This window comes from Puntigrus tetrazona, chromosome 1 (genome assembly GCF_018831695.1).
Source record: "Puntigrus tetrazona isolate hp1 chromosome 1, ASM1883169v1, whole genome shotgun sequence".
Classification (NCBI taxonomy): Eukaryota; Metazoa; Chordata; class Actinopteri; order Cypriniformes; family Cyprinidae; genus Puntigrus; species Puntigrus tetrazona.
The window spans coordinates 15,056,546-15,080,440 of record NC_056699.1 but is presented as its reverse complement, the minus strand read 5'-3'; the positions used below and the strand labels follow the sequence as shown (position 1 = coordinate 15,080,440).

Here is a 23,895-nt window from a genome sequence, read left to right as displayed (position 1 = left end):
TATATAAGATTTACTTTATATTTTGATTAACAAAAACTTCTTCACCAGCTAGTGGAAAATACAATGTATTTCATTTAACTTACCATCATGAGTGCTCATTCCTGTTGCTGTCATCAATATGCTTTCAGGTGTGCAACATCGCCTTTATGTTTGCCTTGTGCTTTGGTGTAATGGAACTGAATAAAAGAGGAAATAAAGAATAGTAATATTTTTAATTTAATATTTTTAATGAAACTAGGTGTCCATTCTACATGCAGCACCTTCAAAGGTACGATAGGCAGGTTTTAAAAGACTAGCGATAGAGTGGGGGGACGATGACGTCACTCTGTAAGCCAATCAGGTTTTAGCATGAAACTGGTTCTCCATAAGGTGCGTTAAATCAATAAATCCTTGATTTAATATTAATATTTTAATTTTAAAAAAGTGTCTTCAAGTACTATTCAATATTCAAATAATTCAAATTCGCCTAATAAAAAGCAACAGGGAGCGAGTTTTTGGATATGGGACGATTAAACTTATTTCAGTAAATAAAGTACCACAATTCAGCTATCATTTTGTTAGTGTGGCTACACAAAATGTTTCTCCTTGCTTCTAGAAAATATTCAGTCTATGCTTTATATGTGGCCGAAAACATTTCATTTCAATGTAGCTGTAAGCCCTAAGCGTTGCTAATGTTTCACTTTCGCGGCAACTAAGCCAGTCAGTTTTTCACATGTCTGCTGATTTTAATCGATTCTAACTGTTAAATAGGACAAATATATTGGACGTGTTTGAAACCGGGCTGTTTGTTAATTATAGAGTAACGTGAATTATTTATCCGTTTAATTGTTCAAAATAAACAACACGTAAGATTAGTTTACTGAGGCATTTCTCCTTTGACCTCTATTCGAACGGAGCCGCCTATAACTTCTACCTGTCGGCGTTGAATTAACCTTGAAGTTTCCCCTGAAGGAGGAGCTTTGATGTAATCTGAGAAGGGGCGGTACCTGACGCATGATGTCACCGACGCGTCATGATCAGCTGCTATAATCAGCCTACGCGTGTGGTGATTCCCAGCGTACACGGGTTTATCTCTAAACGTCTCGCATCCGCTGTACCTCTCAGCTTATTTATATTTTAGCATATCACATTCAGGCTTTAGCACAGAAACAGCACTAGCCCAGTCGGAATCATGTCTGTAGCGGGACTGAAGAAACAATTCCACAAAGCCACTCAGGTAAGGCGCGATGGCATTGAAATTCAACGCTGTGTTGACCGTTACACGCGCGGAAAGGGGTTTGCTGCAGTGCTACAGCAGACCGAGCGGCTTGTGTCCTGAATCGTAATGCGGATCTTAACGCTGAACAGTGTGTGCCGCCTCGGACGCGACGTAATAAGCCGTATAAACATATACATGCTACAACATCGCTGCCAACAGGCTAGTCATCCACAATCATTTCATTCAGATGCTAGAACGAATGTATGCTCGGTGTTTTTTTCCCTCCCTAGATGTCACTAGGGCCGATGACATGAAAGCGCTTGAACGTGAATATTGAAGATGCGTTGATGAAAGTTGTTACATAATAGCTCATACCCTTAAATTGACCTCGATGCCCTCTAAAGCAGTCGTGATGCTGTGACACTTCGATTCAATGATGCTCTAAGCCACCACATAGGCTTTAGTCCCCCAATACTCCAATGCATTTTTATTTTCATGTCTTTTTTATTTCCATTTTAGTTTTTTAATAGCCTCCTATGGTATGCTTCTACATATTTGAATTTTAGCAAGTCAGTTAATTGCCTGTTGGACATAACCATATGCATTCTGTCTTACAGAAATGCGTGTTTTGTTAAACGTTTTATATATTTTACTGATATATAAATATTGCATTTAATTTTTTAAGACGTGGCAGCGTTAAACCAGATTTAATAGCTGGTTAAGTATGTTGTGGTACCAGACTAGCCTCCCTGGTCTGTTATGCCCATCTAGTGTCCTTGCCTGAAGCTTCACCTCGCATGAATACGGGAATAAGCACTGAACGCTGTTGGTTTGTGCAGAAAAGATTTTGGAGGTATGTTTTGTCGTTCTAAGGATCGTTTGGAAACGGCAGCATCTGTTGGAGCCACTGCTCTCAGCATCCCTCAAACCTGTTCCTGTTTGATTTAAAAGGGAAACAAATCCAGAAACAAGGAAACGGGTGACAACCCCTGTTTTAAAGGGAACGTGAAATTCTGTGGGTTTACTGAGCTTGGCTTACGTCTCATTGCCTGACATTAAACAACATAATCTGTCTCGTTCGGACCAATCGTCAGGCTCTGACATCATCAGCGCACGCTGCGCAGTGGAGAGGGGCGGCATGACTCAGAGCTGCTCTGTGGAACAGATGGTTCCTCAAACGCACTGCTTCATCTCACAGCTTGCCGTGTACTTTATACACAACCTTCATGCAATCTTGCAGTCGTGACAAAATATAGTGCCTGCTCTGGGATTTTTGTTTTCTCGTTTACTTACCCTCTTTCAGTTAGAGACAGGTTTATCTTGTTCTGCCGGTGTTATTTTGGAATAATTAGCTTGTATAGTAAATATTTTCCGATATTTGTTCCCCAAGTATGTGGAATTACTAAAAAAATGATCAAAATATAAATAAACACTGCTTGGGCCTTGAGATAGGTAAGCAGTTCGTGTAGCTAATATATACAGAATGTATTCGGGAATGCTCCTCTCAAAATCATGCAGAAATACTCAAGCCTATTAACACTTGTTTTAGCACATCTCCTCTGCCTTTTTTTCTAATTGTTATTGGTGCTAGTTACATAAAAGAGAAGTGAGATTTCCTGGAAATTGTCTGCTCAGCACAGCCATATACACAGAGATGTTGGTTTGTTGTTTAAAAACAGACATGCATTATATGAACTTGTAATACAAGTTCTCATTAACTGATGATTATTATGCCTGCAAATAAGGTTCCATTGCCATTTGTCTACTACAAAATGCTTCATTTTATCACATGCAGTGTAAGGATGTAATGCAAAACTGTGGAGATTATCCTCCTCCCTCCATTTATTATTGGGTGTATTTAAAAAGTGGAACTTGCAAGCTGACATCGTCGTGAGTTATTGTATGCATATACTAAACAATAAATGTGCAGGCGAACCCTTTTCTTTAGCTTCTCTGTCCCTTGTTTTCTTTGATGCGAGGCACTTCTTATGCACCACAGTGTCTGTCATAAACACGGATGATGTTTTATTCTGCTTTCTCTATTACCAATTCTAGACATTGCTTATTGCAGTTTCTCAGCTGCACTGCATAGTGCATACTTGGCAAGCCAGTGGTTACGAAATAATCTTTGGGTTGACTATCTTTATTAAATAATTTATACATTACATTTACTTTTTCCTCTCTCATGAGTACTAAATATGGTTAATTATTTTAGTGGCTTGCATCCCGTCTTTAGACACCAATGCTAAAATCCAACACCAGGTTCCCTGATATGAAAACGATACATATAAAAGGTCTGAGATGTCACGTGTCTACACAGGACTTCTTGGCGTCCCTGGGCAGCCCCTGACATGAAGGCTGTCTGAAATTTGAAGAAGCAGATTATACTGCGTCCTAAAATAGTACTTTGAGGATAGAATGCCTTTCTAGTTTTAAACAGATGATCTTGTATCTAGGATTAAATCAGAATCCATTGTTGGACAGACAAATTAGTTTCAGTGAAATCAAGTTATCTAGTGTCTATAGTGAATGTAGCTGGTGATCAGACCCTCTCTAAGAAAGATGATGGGCAGCAGTGTTCAGGACTAAAAATACTTATTTTTCTAACTAAAATATATTTAACTAAGTGAATTAATAAATTTAATTAAATTAAGCTATTTGTGTCTTGGAGCCAAATAATCAGTGAGAAATCTTAAACTATAAAGCAATAAAATGGTCAAAGATAGCCGTATAGGGCATGTTCACATAGAAAAAGAAGTGAAACCGATTTCAAAACAGATTCATGGCTTCCTGTTCAGATTCCTCAGTATATCGATTCTGTTTGTTGGACTCGGTGAGAAAGTGCTTCAGGTGACGCAGTGAAAAAGTGATCTGAATGAATGGGAATCGATACAGACCATTTTTCGAAAACTGTTTGGCTAATTCACTGAAAAGAAGGGACAGACAAAAAAGACAGGCATCACCGTTTCAATCAATAGGAAAGAATAGAGTATATAATAACTGAAGTGTTTCTTAGGTCAGTCTAGATGGCATATATTATATATCATATAGATGTACTGCTGCAGGCACCACTGAAACTACACCTCCGATTTATTTTTATACTACATATACAACACAGCTATAGTTTCTGATTCATTTCTAATAGGGTAATGTAGGTTGTGTGCCGTGCCGCTATGCTCAATAGCCACGAACAAAACAATGCAAGCTTGAAAAAAATGAAACCACATTAGAAAAACTAGTTTGAGCTGACCACCATGTGTTCGGCGCAGTGTGTTTTTGAGCGCCACGAGCATGAAACCATCAGAGTTCCAGAGACATTTAGAAACCATAACAAAAAGTATGTCATGTGAATAATTCTGTGTATTTTTGGGCCTGTTGCTGCTTTTGATGTTAAGCGTGTTCGTTTACTCTCGTAAAAATATCATTTTGGAACGGTTGCATTGCTGTTGATATAGATTTGTAAAATCTAAAGCAATTTTTTCATTCTGAATAGGGTTTTTTTTTCTTTCTCTAGAGTAAACAGAGAAGAACATGTTCCAGACAGTCATGCTTAAAAATAATAGCTTGGAATGAATAGATCTGTGTGAACTGTCAGTACCAATGAAGTGAGTGTTATGTGCACGTTTAGACCATGACTCTGGACACGTCTCTTCAAACACCACAGTGTGCTTGTATTATTTATTTGCCAATGACTGGTCTGTGTGGCAAATATCTCTATGATTAGATTTTGATCCAGTAATGGATGCTCAGATTTTTGTCTGGTTGGAGAAGATCGTTTATGGCCTTTTGGTTTTATGAAGTAAATGAACAGAACTACACTAATTTGTCATCCAAATGAAAACATCACTCATCTCATTTGCCTCTGCTTTTGTCTTTGAAATCTTTGTAGATGTAATGCATGATGGTTAAAAAAATCTATTCTTTCATTTACTCAAGTTACCTCAGGTTTTCCAAAACCGTGTTTTGAACTATTCTACCCTATTCTATTAGGGACAAACAAAATACAGATTCATTTTTTTTTTCCCATTCCATGCTAGTTACTGTCCAGGCACTTAAACATGCAGAATCTCCTAATCAGACATTTCAATACGGTGAATAAGTCAACAGCCATTAAAAAGCATTACATTATGCTCTGTGTGTGTGCATGAAATATCACACATACTGTGTATGATGTTAACGTGAACGGATGTTTAATAGGCGTTAGAGATGGTGGAATTGCTTTGCTCATAATTCAATCCCTGTACTTGTTTGGTAAGAAATAATGATGGCTGATTCAATGTAAATAATATCCTTTGTATATTGCATTTTCTATACAAAGTTCTAACCGTAATTCTCCACCAACCTTGCCTGCATTTTCCCTTTCTGCTATTTCTCTTCTATTCCACCCATCATGACTTAGTTGTAGTCTGATGATAGCGCATGCCAGCGCAGGGGCTCATCCTGCGGTTACATAAGAGCTGAGTGAGGCTTAAAAATTACATCAGCATCACAGTACTGTTTCCCACAGCATCAAAATGACACTGGATTGACACGGGCGCATGTCCTTGGTATTTTATGAATATTTGGGTTGATGCCACACTGTGCTCTTCTTGCTACTCTTAGAATGCATATGAATCTGACCGTGTGACGCACATCAAAAATGAGCTGTGTCATCCTGCTTTCAGTGCTCCCTCAGCGTTAAGTCATATATGCATTCCAGCAAGGACTCCCATGTCCTCACAGAAACTTGTTTAAAGGCTGTCCCCTGATGTTCTGGAACTTTGCTTTGAATGGTATTTTAAAAAAACTGTGAAAGAATTTGACGTTCAAAGCATATGATTCACTTGATACTTGCTTGACTTTTTTTCATGTTAGTGCGATATATTTCATTTATTTATTTTTTTTATATATATTTTTTTAAATAATAAAAATTGTTATTATTAAACATTTAGAGCACATAAAATCCATTTCCCCTGAATTCACGTCACATGCCTCCTCTAGCCATCTTTATGCATGAGCTTTCTCAGCTGCCCTTAATTACACACACACACACACACACAATAATAATAGGAGAGAGATGCTGCGTTCCTGGAACTGTCTGTCCAGCCCAAGGGATGTGCATCCATCTCTCGAATCAAGGGAGGACAACCTCCCATAACCTCCTTCATTTGTCCATCTATCTGCTCTATTTATAAATTGGTAATCTTTGGTAGTTGTAATCCAGGAGGCACGGACTCAGGGGAATATTTTAAGACCGCCTGACTGGAGGGTGGGGGTTGAAATTTCTCTTCTCCATGTGCTGCTGTCACATTGGGTTTCATGTGACTGCCATCCACCTAGTCAGTAGCACAGCACTTCCTTTCAGGTAACAAGGTTGATACGATACCTTTGGCAAGCTCTAATTTAATCCCTGTATATGTGTATGCACATTTCTCTCTCCTTCTCTCCATTCAGTGCCACTTCCTTCCAGACTGCACGAATTCTATTAAAGAACGTGTCTGTGAGATCAATCGCAGGTTAATCTGTTGTACTGTAGCAGCGCAACAGATAAAACTGGGCATAGAAATGATTCTGAATAAAATGCAGTACCTGAATCTATTCTAAATTGCAATATATTAAAGTTAGGGTGTATGAGGTCAACACACAAAATAATGTTAATAATGTGATATGTACGCTTTTTACTGTTGTGGGTTATCAAATGGTTTTTGAGAGCGTACCATACGTTGGTCATTCTGTATATCTGTAATTTAAATAAGAAGGAGCGGCATTTCTAAGATTTTTTTTTTTGTAAAAAGTAACAAAGCACTGTGAAACCGTATAGTTTCAACAAACTTTCTCAAACAGCACAACAAATGTATGTGGTTGGTGAGCTTGCATAGATCAAGCCCTTTGGCCACAATGAGCATGCTAACGTGCACTTCATTCCATTTAAATAGTAGTTTTATTGCCCTTTGTATGCATTATTCATTGGATTGTTATATTATTACATATTTGTTTATGAATAACATGTACATTTCAGCCATTAAGCTTACTTGATTTAACCATTCAGTTTAAGCTCACAGTGTTTCCATTATGACACACACTTGTCCATATTCTAAAGACAGATAAACAGCAATTTTTCCATAATTCATCTAAATTGTTTCAAAGAGAACATTTAGTATTTTACATCAGTGACATTTAAGCAAATCATAAAAAAAATGTATTGCTATAAGAGGAAGTATTTGCGTCCGTGTATTTTGATAGTCTGCTAGGTCACCGTTTCCCATTCAGCTAATGTTCCAGCCTTTTTAAATTTATGTGGGAGTAATCATGGATTAAAAACCTTTCTTTTTAAATGAGCTTAAGCGACCGTCGGTGTATCTCAAGGGTTTATGATCATATGTTCTCTTTTCAGTGTTCCTGGCTTCTTGAAAGATTGGCCAGACACTTGTGCATGCTACACTGCGTGGACCAAATGATAGTAAAGCTGAAATATTAAACATGGTGTATGATGTTTATCTGAAAGGCATTGCATTATGCTAGTGCAGCATGCTCCTTTTGAAATGTGGCATTAATCTAATTGCAAATAAAATCTGTAAATAATCATCAAATAATAATTAAAAACTATGTCTGTGTATATACATGGCTATGTATCAAATAAACCTGCATTTTTAGTTGCTCTACCCCGAACAGCACCAAACTAGGATTAATGATGAATTGGGAAATGTAGGCCAGTAATCATTTTAAATATGAGACCGGTATGGTGCTGTCATCCATCTGTATTTTGATTTATGTTCATTTCTTTTTAATGAAATGTCTTGGGTCAACAAAGATTAAACACCCCTCGCTATGCTTTCCACTGAAAATGCGTTCATTCATTTATAAACTGCCAGATCATGACAGGTAATTCATAAATTCTACCAAATTAAAGATTTTTTGAAGAGGTTTTTGTATTAAAGTGAGGTTTGTTGCCGAATCAGTCTGATATTATTTATTTGTTTAATTCAATCTGTGTTAATTGGCTGCAACTAAAGTTAACTTCATTTCTTGAAATTGTAGCAAATTGCTTTCAATGTGTTTTTAGTAGTACAATAAATATTTAATGTACTTATGTAATTAAGTTTGTTATACTATTGTTGAGGTCATTTTTATGTGAGCCATCACACTGTAGGCCAGTTAATGTAATTGTTCATTTGTTCATCTAGATGTCCATATTTACCTCATTTTTTTACATGTCAAGTTAAAGGGAATGAAAGCAGTCACATGCCCCACAGTTTCCTGGCCCTTTGATTTTTAGATGCCTTTTTAAGCATATTTGACTCTTATTTCTCTCATTCTGTGTAGTTTATTGCAGTAATATTCGTAGATTCAAGTCTCAATTTCAAGTTCTCCTTGCTATAAAACGGTCACATTCTTCCAGTCTCCTAGGATGTCTTAGTATCTTTGCCCTTAAATCTTCTTAACACAGTGACAGCTCAATCTTGAGCAAGAAGGTGTTCTGATTAAGTTTAAAACTTTGAGCAAAGCCTGTGGCCCAGACGAACCTTTGGCAGACATGGCAAGTCCTTAACATGGTGTATTTGTAGAAGTACGCAGTCTTCAAAGAGAAAAACATTTGAACGTTTAATGCTCTGCAATAAAGTACTGCATAGAAATATGAAATAACTGATAAAGCTATATAATGGTTACATTTGATGCTAAAAATAACAAAAAATCTGTTTTACTAATGTGTTCATTTTTAGATTTCGGCTGAGGTGCTATTTTTAGCATTTACTACATTAATCACATGAAGCGCCCCATACAGAAAATATAGTTTTACACTGCATTAACACTAGCTCATATTGCTGAGAGGTGGTATATACCACCTTAAGTACTATATTGTGCCATTAGAACTCTTCTTTTCTGCCTTACAGTATATTTTATTGCAGAGATGGAAACTTTGTTGAATTGGGCTTGACCTGGACACACAACAAGTTGACTTGAAAATGGACTCAGTACAGAACTGTAAATGATACTATTTCTTTATGTTTAGTAGACACTGGCAGAAATGTAAGAAGTCTCATTTAATGCTGAGTTCTTGTGTAGTTTTAAGGGTAGTCCAGGGGAAGGGTTGGATAACTGACATAAGCAAACTCCAAATAATTGAAAGATGTTTCTTATGAATAAATACAACTGGATATTCTACAATGACCTTATAGGATTAATAGATTTCAGACCTCCGTTTCAGATTTTTGTTTTAATGCTGCTTCAGTGTACAAGTTTAAAATTAGGTTTGGATTAAATCTGTGGTGCAGACAGGATGTTGTGTTTGTCCTACAGAGCAGGAGGTTTCCATGTGATCCATGTGGAATCTGAAGGAAAACGAAAAAGATTTTCCAAAAATATATTATTCAGGGCAAAATTCTGAATTCATTTTAAAAACTAAAACTGTCCCGTGTTATTTTGCAGAAAGTTAGCGAGAAGGTCGGAGGGGCAGAGGGAACTAAATTAGATGAAGACTTCATGGAAATGGAAAAGGTAAGTCTCTGCTGCTGTAGAGAGATGTGATGCTCGCTCAAGAAGCATGGCGGTGAGCATTTGGTTGTTTATTGGAAGTTTCTAATTTTGGAAGGTGTAATTAGGTCATCTATTGGCATAAAATTCTAGCGCCGCCTAATTAAGTGAGAATGAATTGAGTGTGTTTATAAATGTGCCTTTTCAAGATAAAACAGCTAGATGGATAGATGGGTGACAGAATGGAGGAATGCACAACTACTACAGTCTGTAGGCAACAAAAGATGTAGAAATATAGTTAGTACAGTTAATGAATTGCCTTTTGTAGAATGAATTATGATTAGAATGTATGCAGATAGGAGGAAGAATTACTTGACATTGGCCCTATTCATGAAATGTATCATTCTTTCTTGCATTCAGGATTTATTCTGTTTTGTTATGAAAATAGTGGTGGCATAAATAATGACAATCATTCTTTTCTATTTTTTTTTCTATCTTTTCATCTCTATCGAAACATAGAAAGTTGACGTCACCATGAGGGCGGTGATGGACATTATGACCAAGACAACGGAATACCTACAGCCCAATCCAGGTAAATGTGAATTTAACAATCTTTAATAGTATATCCATAGCTTAAAAAAATGAAAATGAATGTTTTTGTTTGCTTGTTTATTCAGCAACTCGTGCCAAAATGAGTATGATGAGCTCCATGTCTAAAATCCGTGGTGGAGATAAAGGTCCTGGCTACATACAGACTGAAGTCATCCTGGGAGAGTCCATGCAAAAGTTTGGCAGAGAACTCGGGGAGGAATCCAGCTTTGGTAATGCTAGCCTTGCTATAAAACTGCCATTTGATATATACAAAAAACGTCTTTTGATGCAATGGTTACTTAGTTTGCAAGGTAGATTAAATGAACTCATTCTTTGTTAATGTATAAAGAACAAAAATCCATCAAATAGCTGAATTCATTAAGCATAAGGGAAATAACGAATAGCTCACCCAAAAATAGAAATTACCCAATATTTTTATTTATATCTGGAGCTTTAAAATAATGGCCTATTATCAACCAGCATTATCAAGCTTGGAAGAGTCAGGATAAGAAATATACACCTACAATTGCTTGAAATATGAAAAAAATATAAATATATCATTTTTGGGTGAATTAGCCTTTGATATTTAAATGTTTAAGCTATCTCAACACCACTTAACCAGGTCTGTCAAAAGGTCTGGTTTGGTTTGCTTTTGTATACAACTTCATTCCCAAAAGTGCACCAAAATGAGTCAGAGATACTATCCTCTCGCCGGTCAGAGTATATGTGTTCAAGTTGTTCATTATCATTCGTCAAGATGGATTGGCAAGTTATCTCTGTGGGCTTATTGTGGCTTTTTCTGTAGCTGTCGTTGCATGTACAATGTATCTGTCATTCCCACTACTAATGATTAGTCCGAGTGGGAGTCGAGAGAAGAACAGCAATTAGACTAAGATAAAGTGGCGCTCTTTGGTTTCTACTGTGATAAGTAATGTGCTTGCTCACTCACAGAATCAGATACTGCTGCTTTTTACATAACCTGTTTCCTGTTATTAATTGTGATACAGCCTCATTTGTTGGATGGTTGTGTCGGTTTGACGTCTCACTGAACCATTTTAGGAATGTGGTTGAATAACTGTATGGCAAGGGGTGCTTAACATCTTGCCAGCAGGCAAAATCTGGTTATCAATGACCCACAACCACAATCCGGACCGTTTTGAGAGCGTAGTTGCTGTTTTTGTGGCAGCACCGCATGGACAATGCAGCGTGATTAAATCAGAATGTCCTCATTTATAATAAATGAAGCAGTCTATGATGCAAGAAATCAGTTATAGCTCGCATTTAAAGAGCAGCTAGATGCTTGCTCTCCATCTCCCATTGTAATAAAGTAATCTGCCTACATTCTTAGCACTTATGAAAGCGATTTGAATCTTTCTGTTGCTTGCTGGCATGCAGTTAAATGGAATTTAATTGATTAAAGTAATCAGATTCAATTACAAAAGGTCTTGCAATTCTAAAACTCATTGCGTTATTATTATTTTTTTAATCACCATCATGCAAAGCTAGAGGATATGTAAATAAGGTATGCGCTGATTGGTGCATAGTGACAAACCGTTTGTAGCATATGCGGTTGGAAATTAGCAGGAAAGAATTGTGATAACAGCAGTCAAATATTAACACGCCGGCAGCGTTTATCAGTGCAGCTGTATCAAAAGAAATTGGATATGTTTGAAAACCATTTGACTGTATATTCTAGAAAGTGAAAAGAGGGTTTGTTTAAAAACTGACCAGCACTAAATGGAGCAACCAACAAATCACAGCCATTTCTTAAAACAACAACTTCATTGAAACAAGTTTTTAAACGTTTTTAACTTAAAATGAACAGACGTTAATGATAGATACTTGATTTTGTGTTAGTATTCGAATAAACTGAAAACTGATTTGCCCTTAAAATATACAGCTATATTATAGAGAGAGATATATTGTACGCTTGTGTTTTACAGGTCTGGCTCTGATCGATGTTGGAGAAGCCATGCGAGAGCTAGGCGAAGTTAAAGATGCTCTAGACATGGAGGTCAAGCAGAACTTCATTGATCCCTTGCAGAATATGCATGATAAAGACCTTAAAGAAATCCAGGTGAGATAGAAAAAATATTGCAATGAAAACATCATCACTCCTGAGAAGTACTTGCAGTGGCATTGACTATTTCATTTTCAGTGGCAGATTTAAGTGTGGATTGTTTCATGAAGCTGACACAGAAAGCTTGTTGGGTAATGGATGGGGCTTTTAAAAAAATATTCTGAAAGCAGCTTCAGAGTAAAAGGGCTAAATCTTCTTACACACATCAGCAAAAACGGCTCAGTTAATTCCAAGATCAGAGAAAGGAGACCTAAATGGTCATAAAAATCAGTCATAACTGTGAAGTGAATATAAACAACAAATATGTGTGCTTTATTTGAGGCTACAGTTTTTAGATAGCCTGTAAGATTTAAATATCCTTGTGATTATTACATAACGGTGATGGTGTGTGATCATACCGCTTCATTGTCACAGCTGTTGATAGAATCAGTATAACCGAATGTGTCACTAGAGGTCAGTAACTGAACGTGTTTTTCTATTACGACAGCACCACTTGAAGAAGCTGGAAGGGCGACGGTTGGACTTTGACTACAAGAAGAAAAGGCAAGGAAAAGTCACAGAAGATGAGATCAAACAGGCCTTGGAGAAGTTTGATGACTCAAAGGACGTTGCCGAACAAAGCATGTTTAACCTTCTGGAGAGTGATGTAAGATCTGTGACCTGTCCGGTGCTTGCCCTTCTTCACAATCCATTTCATGCTTCTTTAGCGTTTCATATTACTTTTATCTATCCCGATGTCCTGGTCTTTCCCATTATATCTTTTCCTTTTAGAAATGTCAGGATTCACTTGTTTTCATTGATCAGTTCATTTTAAACGATGGCTATGTCTACATGGTTAATATTCTGGGCAAACGTTTTTAGCCCCGTTTACATGATAATTGCGATTACTTGCTAAAAGGTGTGATGTTTTTGCTTTAAAATAGGCAGCCTTCAAGCATTCCTGCGTACACGGACCTGTTCGCCAGTTCTAGGGTACACGTCTCCCTCATTTTGCAGAAGCCACGCTTCTGGGGAGCTCAGGAAACTGAGTTCATGCTTATAGCTTTACACAACACGGACATCATGTGTTTTATTGATGGTCGGAAACGAATGGACACGCATTTCCGAACATCAATGTGCATGATGCCAATAAAGTGCAGCTTCTTCTGTTCCAGCATGTTTTCGATCCCATGCATGAGCGTATAGTCAGATAAAAACCGCAGAACTTAACATTGACTGTGATTCATGGTTACTCTAAATACGAACGTAATCATCATCACAGTGTTTACACAAGCTTGCAGTACTTCAGTGCTGCCTTTACCGTGTAATAGGGGTGCATGTAAATGTAGCCATTGTTTGTTAGTCTCGACCTTCATATGCAATCAGTAAGGCATTATTTGCTTTCTTGCGTAATAGCTGATGATCTAACTGTGTTTCTGCAGATTGAACAAGTGAGTCAGCTTTCTGCTCTGGTCCAAGCTCAGGTGAACTACCACAGACAGGCCACAGAGATCCTCCAGCAGCTGTCCAGCAAGTTAGAGGACAGGTCTGTATCCTGGACAAAGTCCTTGTCATAAAAACTGGGCAATTACAGGCATCTTGACCATGCCAGCTACCGAGGACGTGACTAATACAAAACACTGCACTCTGAACATGCAAAAGAAGATTGTAGATCTCACACTGTACGTTACGCGTGCTTATTCAGTATATAGTTACACTGTAAACAGAATTATTTCTACGTGCACAAATTAACTGTACATATTTGTTGTACATATGAGGACTAATTGTAATTGGTAAATTGCTGTGGCATTTTGAATGACATTGACATTGTTTTCCAAATGAAACACAAGATCTCCTGGTTTTAAATTAGAGAACTGTTCTCTGTATTAAAGGCTTGTTTTACAGGCTTGGTTACCTAAAGCAGTTATGTGTTTGCAGATTTACAGACTTGGTCTCAAGATTAAGTACAGTAGGGTAGTCAATGGTACTATTGACTCACAAACCACACTGAAGGGCAAATACGAAAAAAAGCCTAGTAAAAATCTTAAATTGCAAATTCGAATAAAACACTTCAAAGTATTTAACACAATCAATTAGAAATAATGAAATCATGATATGATACACTGTGCTAAAGTATTTGTAATTCATCGCACATAAGCCAATCACTTTGCTAAGAAAAAGCCTTCAAATGTATGCGATTCAAGAATGTAGAATTCTTGCGGAAGACAAAATCATTAGGACAAAAAGCTGAGTTGTACATGTTTGTTTTATTTCAGTTGTAAGCCTGTAGGTCATAGCTGTCCATTTTGTAGTTTGCCAGTCTGTGAGAGGAAGCCTGCGGAGGGGTCTTCACACAGGATGTAGTTTTGTATCCCACCTGCACCTGGGTGTTGCGGTGCATCTCGCTGTATTGCATCACATATCGCCTCAAGAATGTCACAATTTTTGGTACGCTGTGTGAAGTTTAAAATAGTTCAGCACGTCTAGAGACTCCATTCAGTTCCATTCTGTTGCACTCCATCTGTACTTGAACACAAAAACTGTCGATCGGTGCGGTGTGATAAAACGTGTTCGTTGCCTGTAGTGGTGTCCGGCTACGAGAACATCCTTTGCATTTATGCTTGCTCAGAAGGTGGAACGTTTCTTAAATATAAAAAATTCATGCCACCAAAACATGTTAAATAAATCATTAATTATTCATGTTTTATATTTTCATTTTGTGATTTTTAATCAACTAAATGTTAATTTTGTGACCAATTTGTTTTTGGCAGAATAAGAGAGGCTTCTAATAAGCCGAGAAGAGAGTATGTCCCCAAACCTCGCACTTCCATGGATTTCAGTGAGAACCACAATGGGAATATTGGACACAGTGGCCCTTCCAGGTCACCAGGTAAACCAATAATATAATGAAATCTATTAAATGGAAGATTTAGTTTTTTTCTGTCCTGTAAAGAATCTTTTATTGTCCCATTTCAGCTCCAATGGACCAGCCTTGCTGTCGGGCGCTTTATGATTTCGACCCAGAAAATGAGGGTGAGCTAGGCTTCAAGGAAGGTGACATCATCACCTTAACCAGCAAGATTGATGACAACTGGTACGAAGGAGTGGTCAATGGGCAGTCTGGCTTCTTTCCTGTCAATTATGTAGACATCCTGGTAGCTTTACCCCACTAAATCTTACGCATGTACCCGAATCTTGACCTAACCAATCAAACCACTTCTTCTGCAAGAAGAGAAAATAACCAAAACAAACGGCACAAACAGCTCTGTGGTATTTGCGCATAGGAAATAAGCAACGACAACATTTGAGTGCTCTTTCGTACATTTTATCCCACCACTATACGTTGCATTCATTTCTTTCATTTTTCTTGAGGTTGACCTGACCTCTGCATTGCCTGCTGCTATTCCTCCTGTATGTTCAGACGTTCTTTATTTTTGCCTGTTTCCATTTGCGACAGCAAGCCTTGAATTGGTCTCTTTATCCAAAACCCTTTTTTAAAAAATATATAAATAAAATGAGAAAATGTATTTCGGTTTTTAGTTCTCAACATAATGTATTCATGAATGACCAAGGTGATGTGAAGTATTAAACGTGTGAAGGATTTCGCTTTCTTCGAAATTGCAATAATTGCGAAACAAAATCTTGCAAAACGTCCTGTTCATGGTGTGAAACGTTTCTTTTAATGTCCTAAAAAATCAATTTTAGCCTTTAAGTGGTGGTAGAGCTGACTATTTAAATAGATTTAATATTTAGCAACAAAGAAAAAAATGAGACGAGGAAAGTTAAGCAAATCATTTATTTGTTGTTACAGTGTGTCGTTCATCCGTCACGTAACTTTCTGTATGGTCCATGAATCCAGTGGGCATTTTAAAGCTTTCATATCACATTCCATAGACGTTAAACCGGTCACTAAATGTGTGTGTGTGTGTGCGTGTGTGTGCCTGAGTATGTTATCTGAACCCATGAAACTGTGCATATCAAACATTTTTCATATATCTTTTTTCCTTTTGTAAAGGTGAAGTGTGTAGTTTTTGTGCTAGTATCCACATCAAATAAAAATGTAGAGAAATGAATTAAAAAAACGCAGACAGTCCTGGCCTGAATTCGAAGGTGCCACAGAGCAACAGTGTTTAAACTCTTTAGCACACGGTTATTGCACCTCTATGAATATTTTAACATCACAAAAATTACACGCATCACCTGATGTCTGCTCTAAGGCAAGGATTCATTTCTGACTGTAAACGATGTATAATCTGGCCTAATATTTCCACAGACAGAATAAGATAATGTATTCTTAAAAGATTTTAAGTGCGTTTAGTTGATGTATTTATTATTGTCAGATCTAAGATCCCCTTTATATTTTAAAAATAAAATGAACGTATCTTGTATTGGCGGGACATTCCAATATTTTTTCAATTGTTGTTTATCCTCAGTGAGGTCTGTACAGACGTTTTTGTGTTTTGTTTCTTATTTGTGTGTAGTCATGTAGTACCATGTGTTACTTTTGGATCAGTGTTAAAGCATTTACCACTAGATGTAAAATAGACACTGGATATTTATTAAAGTGCTGGGGGAGCGTTTAGTCAGAAAGCACTGCATATCAACTCCGGCATGAATTTTCAGTGACTCATCTGAATTGTTAGGCTTGTACTGAGAATGAAAAAAAAAAAAATAGTGCAACTACAATAAAAAAACAACAACAACAGTTTAAAAGTGCTTTGTGGTGTGTGTGTGTGTGTGTGTGTTTTGTTGGACAAACCAGCAGGTGATGCTACTGAATCAACACAGTCTGAAAATACGAAATTGAGTTTTCGTCAAAATTTGAAATTGGTCACATCAAATTACACCGATGGAGTGATTATTTACATTTTTGCTACTAATAACATTGCAGTACGTTGTTCTGGAAATATTATTCCTCCAGATCGTTTCAGTTACCATAATATAACAAATAATAACAAACTTTGGTGATTTCCATGTTGTTATCTTTGGGTTTCGCCATTTTGGCACCCGTTCACTGGGACTTGAAGATATTAATAGCATTGACCAAACGCTTTTAACTGCTCCTCAGCCACCGATCCTCTCCACCCCCACACGGCCCGCCCAAACACTGGCACGCCAGGGATGTGTCACTTCATCCTACAACTGTACTTACAGTCAGCGAGGCATATCATATCCACCCTGTGCTCTACCCCACCCCTCCGTGAGCGCAAGCCGACCAGCAAGCTTCACTCTCACACAGCCACAATGCAAACATTTGCCTTGTTCCCAGACTCGCTGCGTGTCGGCAAACACACCAAAGGCTAACAGTGTGCCTTGCAGATACTGTGACTGAAGGTACATATTTGTAAATCTACTTGCATTTCATGTCTGAAATCGGTCATGTGTATGTATGTAATAGAACGCAATCAATCATTATCACGCAACAAACCCTGACAGGGTGATCAGGACCTCAGGATGAAGATGAAGACATTATTACTCCATGTCTGAATGTTGATACATATACATTTTATGTTATCACATAGAATATACCATACACATTGTTATCCTAAAATATTCACGTTAATGTGATGCAGAACGTCCTCAGAATATGCAGGCGGTCTAATCTAATATTAGTACTATTAGTATCTTGAAATTAGCTGTTTAATAAACGAAAACTATTTTTTTCCATTGAAATACATGTCATTACGGACAGTGTTAGTAATGTAGTCATCTTATGTTAACAAATAGGAGAAATAGTTCACCAAAAAAATGAAAATTCATCATTCATCATCAAAAGTCATTGTTTGCTATATGAGTCAGTGGTGACCCAAAACAGCCTGGCTGCAAATATTTTCCTCTGTGTTCGGCAGAACAAAGAAATGAATGCAGGTTTGGGTGAGTATTCTACCAATATTTTTGCACCTCAGAAGAAGATCTGTGAAGTTGCGATTTGCTCTGTTGCTTTTTGGCGAAGCACGTGAAATTGGAGCTTAAATTAGAATTTTGCACACGGCTTCATGCGCTTATCAAATTAGAAAAGGCTGTGCTCACAGAAATAGTTTTTTTTTTGGTTATTATTGATTATTGACAAAATGGTATATGGATAATAAATGCATGTCGTCTTATTCCACAATATATAAACAATCTTGCACGATCTTTAATCTCTCCTATAGAAAATAAAGAAAAGTCTTGTGACATGCGATACATACATATTGCATAAACGCGTGCAGAAATGAATGAATAAAAATAGGTCATTAGATTCTAATAATTGACTAAATGTCAGAAATATTTGATGAAAACAGCATGAGTCACTGAGAGACTGACAGAGAAGTGTGTTTGCCTGTGTTCTTACATGTTTAACTTGCTGGTGTTCTCACATACTTTCTCTTTTGAGCAGCAGGCTGAGCTCTCATCACCAAGCAAGGGCTGATAATTCCTTGTCTTTCAGCTCCCCTCAAAAGAGCTCGTGATTGGAGATGACAAATGAGGCGGTAAGACAGGTCAGACTGCAACAAGCTCAGGTGTGCTAACACGACTGTTAGTGTCAATGCACGAATCCAACAATCCTTTATAGACTGCAGTTAAAAACCTGCATCCTGCATCATTATTTAATCACTTTTTGTATTTTATGCATTCCTCTTTTCTTTTCAACCTGCCGAACCTAACATTAATTTGGGAGACACGATCATCAGAGAATTATCCTTTCCAACAAATAAGGATATGCGCTCTAATTTCTCGTAGCATTAATTGTCTAAAGCTGTTTGCGTGTGAATCACAAGTAGCGCCAGGTAAAAGTGAAATCGGATGGAATAAAAACGATGAGGGTGAAGGCCAGAAGTGGCAGCAGGAATGTGTGTGGGTGTACGAAGGAGAAAGCTCTCTTAATATTGTGTCTGGTGAAGTGTTCCTGTCTGCACCAGTGCTCTCAAAGTGGGCCCGGAGCCTATTTTATGACCTAATGTCCAAATCTGTGTCATGTCTCCAGTCAGTCAGGATCTGAGTAGGAATTTAGATAAGGCACCAAACGGCAAAAAGTGGAGAGAATTCCCCCCAATATTCCACACGCAATAAAATATTCTTACATTTATTCATGGAAATGAACAAAAATATAAAAGCATTTCAATTATAAAATTATACAGACTAACTAAACATTTTTAAACTATTTAACTATTATAGGTATGTAGAATAAGTTTATGTAGAATAAATGTTTTAGAACTATAATAAACCAGCTAAATGTAATTAGCAGGCGTGCTGATGTGCTATAAGAAGTAGTAAAGCGTTACCATTTTAAATATAATTCATTCTTGTGATAAATCTTTTTCTGCAGCCATTACTCCAGTCTTCAGTGTTATATGATCCTTCATAAATCATCCTAATATGCTGATTGGAGCTCAAGTAAAAATTATCAATGTAGTAAAATTACTTTTTTTGAGGATTCTTTGATGAATAGAGGCTAAAAACACAATTATTTTGTAACAACGTCAGTGCTTCTTTGGTCACTTGATTCTTTTAATGCATGCTCAATAAATGTATTAATTTCTTTAAAAAAAATCTCACTGACCATACTGTGCGTACACCCCCACCCCTAAATATAAAATACATTCTCTAGAGAATTTATTGCTCTTACAAACTGGCTGTTAAACTACACTTTACCTTCATTTCACATTTAATAGATAGCCTACGAAGTGTAATAACACAAAATATGATTGACAGAAATGCAGTGGGTATGAGTGACAGGTGGACACATATTTGGGTGCAGCTTCAGAAAAAACAAAGCAGCCGTTCACCCTCAGTGTCAGCTAAAGAAGCAGGCACACACCATGCAAAACAGCTCAGTGAGGGCACCATTTGTTGTGCAAATATACTAGTATATGCAAATAAAGCCACACACACATACACATATACTTTGACATGGCATGGGGAAGCCACAAATAAGCATGACAAGAAAAAAAAAGGAAAAAGATTGACCGATTTGTTGATATGTTTACAGGTAACAAAAATTTGTGCATTTGTTTTTTTTGGTTTTCAGTCAAACGTAACATGCTTTGATCGTATCACAAAGCGATATGCGTTTAGTTACCTGTGAACCAAAGAGAAAGAGTGAGAATAACACGGCATGGATATGTGCCTTTCTGCGATCCTTTAAACCAGCAGTTTTTGAACTGAAATGGAGAAAAAGAGTAGCCTTCCTTCGGCACAGCTCCTAACACCTAAGTAAGGTGTTTGCAATGTAAGACCGTGTTCCAAGAAAGTCCTATAGACAGATCATGCACACAAGTCTAAACCCAGAATGCACCTGCTGTAGTGTAACCCAAGGCAATGGGAGTTGTTTATTGATAGAGATTAGTCTGATTGTCAAAGTGCTTCCCCATCCAGGGTGAGTCTGTCTCTCCAGGACAATAACTCACCTTTTCACCCGACCTTTGAACCAAAAGTCGATAAACCAAAGTAGCGAAGCGTACTTGGATCTGATCCATAGAGAAAAAGCATTTTTGTGCTTTTATTGTTTGCTGCTGCATTAGCAGTAGCTCCTCCGAAAGGTTTTAGTTTTAAGTAAAATAAAAATGAACGCTAAGCATTTGAGAGTGGTTAATCAGTGTTTAAAGAGCAGGAAATTAGTATATCGTGAAATCATAATCAGACTACTGCCAGTAATAATAGGGTAAATCCATCCCACAAAGCAAAGAAAATCAAGTGTGTGAGAGCTTGAATACTTGCGCGCAAGATGTGGCTTGCGTTGGCTCTCTGCTTTAAGAACAGGTAATCCAGTAGTGTCAGTGATTGAGGAGATACAAATCCTGCAGTAACAGACATGCAGGTGGCACTGGAAAAGAAATGCATACCATGCAACTTTTTTTTTTTTTTTTTTTTCTCTCTGTCTTTGTCAGGCATCCCCAAATGCCAACCATCCACTAGGTCTCTCTCTCCTTCACTTTTAAAGATAGATAAGTTAAGTTAAAGTTGAGATCTCTCCCTTAAAATATCCATTAATATTGTTAAGCTCAAGTTGTTTTAATAAGATTTCAAAACCGTGTTTGTTATATTAAAAGGTTCAAGCCGTTAAACAGCCAAAATCCTGCCAACACTTCGCTAAATCTGCAGGAGCTGAAAGATTAGACACTGGATGACATTCATGAGAGATGCAGAGCTTTGGCTGCTCAGAACGTTAGACATCATGCGTGAACTCATAAAGCAAAAGACGTCTGGATTCCGTTCAAAAAAAGAAATCAATGCTATGGCAAGACCATTTGAGATAATTTCTATCAGCACTCTGTCATTTTACACAATATCCATGAATGGTGTATAAACAAATGAAATAAATCTCGAGGCTGTGGAACTTCATTTCATCGTCAAGTCCCAGTGAGGTGTGGCCACATCTGTCCTCCTCTAGACAACCAGTTTCTCTAATGAGAGAGAGCATTCCATGGAGAACATTGAACCCTCACACTCACAATACAGGTGGATTGAGCAACCCATTCAGGAGCAGGCAGGGGGAAAGAAAATGAGCTTCTGAGCCAACTGAAGTCTATATGTGTGTGCAGAAACATCGCGAAAGTGCTTTGGTGGCCGATGTTTACTTTCAGACACGCGAACCCGACGTACAGCAATGAAACCGATGTGCGCTGTAATCGTTCGGCTGTTGAATTTCTCTTTTAAATATGTGAGCAATATTTTAGTCACGCTTTAAACCAATAAACTCGATTTGCTGCTTGTTATTAATAGTTAGCAAAGTGGCACGGGGTAGGATTGGTCACTGCGGAAGTAATTAAATGTACTTCATGTACTAAACAACAATATGCTAGTAATATGTTAAAATGGGTGTTTTTTTAGAACATAATAAATAAAAATACCTTCAATTAAAACCGTTTTCTACATCGGTTTCTATAATACAATACATTATTATGTTCTAACAATAGTCATATGTTCCTCAAAACAAAACCAATTTTTTTTTTTAAACTGGGTAATTCTAATGTGAATGCACAGAGGGCAGCTTTGATTGGCCGTGTCAATCCAGACAGGTGGCTGCCTTGTGGAGGGTCATAAAGAGTGAACGTTAACCGAGAGAGGCGGCATTCTGCTTCAGTTATGTAAACTGGCCAGGCCTGAGAAGCAGTCAACCGGCACTGGGACTTTGCATTGCCACTGACAAGACTCAGGATAAATGCAAACAGTATGCATGTTCAGGTACACACAAACAAACATAACGCATGACACATGAAAGACACAAAGATAGATTTATTGATCTATTATCGCTTTATTTTAAGCCCAATTTTCACTATTTACCATCAGCTACCAATACATGCTAATAAGCAACTTAATATGCGATGTGATTTATGCGTGCCTTGTGCAACGTTAAAATGAGAATAACCCTGAGAATCAAAGAACTGTTGAACTGTCTGTTTTCAGGGAGAAACCAAATCTTACTTTTCATAACATTCAATTGAACACATAAACACAAGTTGGCATGTCAGCAATAATAATATATAAAAATATAACATACACAACCAGTCAAAACTTTGAGGTTATTAAAATCTTTTAAATGACTTCCGAATCCTTCAGAAATGATTATAATGAGGTGATTTAGTGCTAAGAAACATTAGTAATTTTGCGGAAATATTTTTGTGGAAGCTGATTCAGCTCAATTTAAAAGTTTGGTGTAAGATTTATAGCAATATATAGCCATAAATAAATTAAATGTTTTCAACGTGGATAGTGGTAACAAGTTATTAAAAATTGAGCACCAATAATAACTTAGGTGATAAGTGCTAAATCAGTACCTTCAAATGATTTCTGAAGGTTAATGTTATTATGAATATATTTTAAATATATTTAAGTCTAAATAATGATTTTAAATGTTCATAATATTTCATAATATTAATATTTACTGTACCTTTGATCTAGTACAAACTTGGTGAGACTTCTTCATAAATTATTTTCATAAAACATTTGATGATTCCAACCCCTTGTGTATAAAACTGTATTTAGTAATTCATATAATGCATGTTTTATATATATTGTATATATATATATATATATATATATATATATATATATATATATATATATATATATATATATATATATATTTTTTTTTTTTTTTTTTTTTTTTTTTTACAGTTAACAGTGACATTGGCAGGGCTTAAAAAACGTCATTCATTCAAGCAGACATAAAAAGGAACATGGATTACAGAGACATCATTAAAGATACATTATATCAGAAAGCTAACAAATTCATTTCATTCAAAGTGATTTGAAGCAGCCTAGATTACAATATCTGCTTTAAAGCCTTAGATCCCAAGATCAAGCAACACCGAAAGCCTACGCAATGAGCCAAACCTCCATCTTGTGAAACACAGAGCATGACAGGAGCAAATGAGTAGCTCTGTTACACACCGAACGCCTGAGCAATTAGTCACGTCTATTATTCTAAACCAGCAAGCATGAGAAACACTAAAAGCAACGCAACACAAATAAAGTGTCACCAGCACAGGACCAGAGGGTTATTTAGAGATCCGTCAGCTACGCGCTAGCACCAAACACTCCCAATAACACGCTCAGTTACTCTGGCTTCGCTTTCAAACTACAGAAATTATAGTAAAAACAGCAGACGTTTCCT

General features: G+C 37.1%; 1 protein-coding gene across 1 annotated transcript; it reads left to right on the top strand.

Annotated features, from left to right (window-relative positions):
• Nucleotides 1–1,030: 1,030 nt before the first annotated feature.
• On the top strand, nucleotides 1,031–17,004 carry sh3gl2a (SH3 domain containing GRB2 like 2a, endophilin A1). Its single transcript, XM_043249833.1, has 9 exons — nucleotides 1,031–1,216; nucleotides 9,605–9,673; nucleotides 10,169–10,241; nucleotides 10,327–10,470; nucleotides 12,184–12,317; nucleotides 12,808–12,966; nucleotides 13,742–13,845; nucleotides 15,071–15,189; nucleotides 15,276–17,004. The coding sequence occupies exons 1-9, from the start codon at nucleotides 1,172–1,174 to the stop codon at nucleotides 15,470–15,472; spliced, it is 1,044 nt and encodes a 347-aa protein (XP_043105768.1). The 5' UTR covers nucleotides 1,031–1,171; the 3' UTR covers nucleotides 15,473–17,004.
• The last annotated feature ends 6,891 nt before the right edge of the window (nucleotides 17,005–23,895 follow it).

Excerpts from the sequence above, each read along its gene's own strand:
- sh3gl2a (XM_043249833.1), top strand. The coding sequence starts at position 1,172 with ATGTCTGTAGCGGGACTGAAGAAACAATTCCACAAAGCCACTCAG. Across the intron at positions 1,217-9,604 it reads AATTCCACAAAGCCACTCAG|AAAGTTAGCGAGAAGGTCGG; the intron begins GTAAGGCGCGAT and ends GTTATTTTGCAG. Across the intron at positions 12,318-12,807 it reads AAGACCTTAAAGAAATCCAG|CACCACTTGAAGAAGCTGGA; the intron begins GTGAGATAGAAA and ends CTATTACGACAG.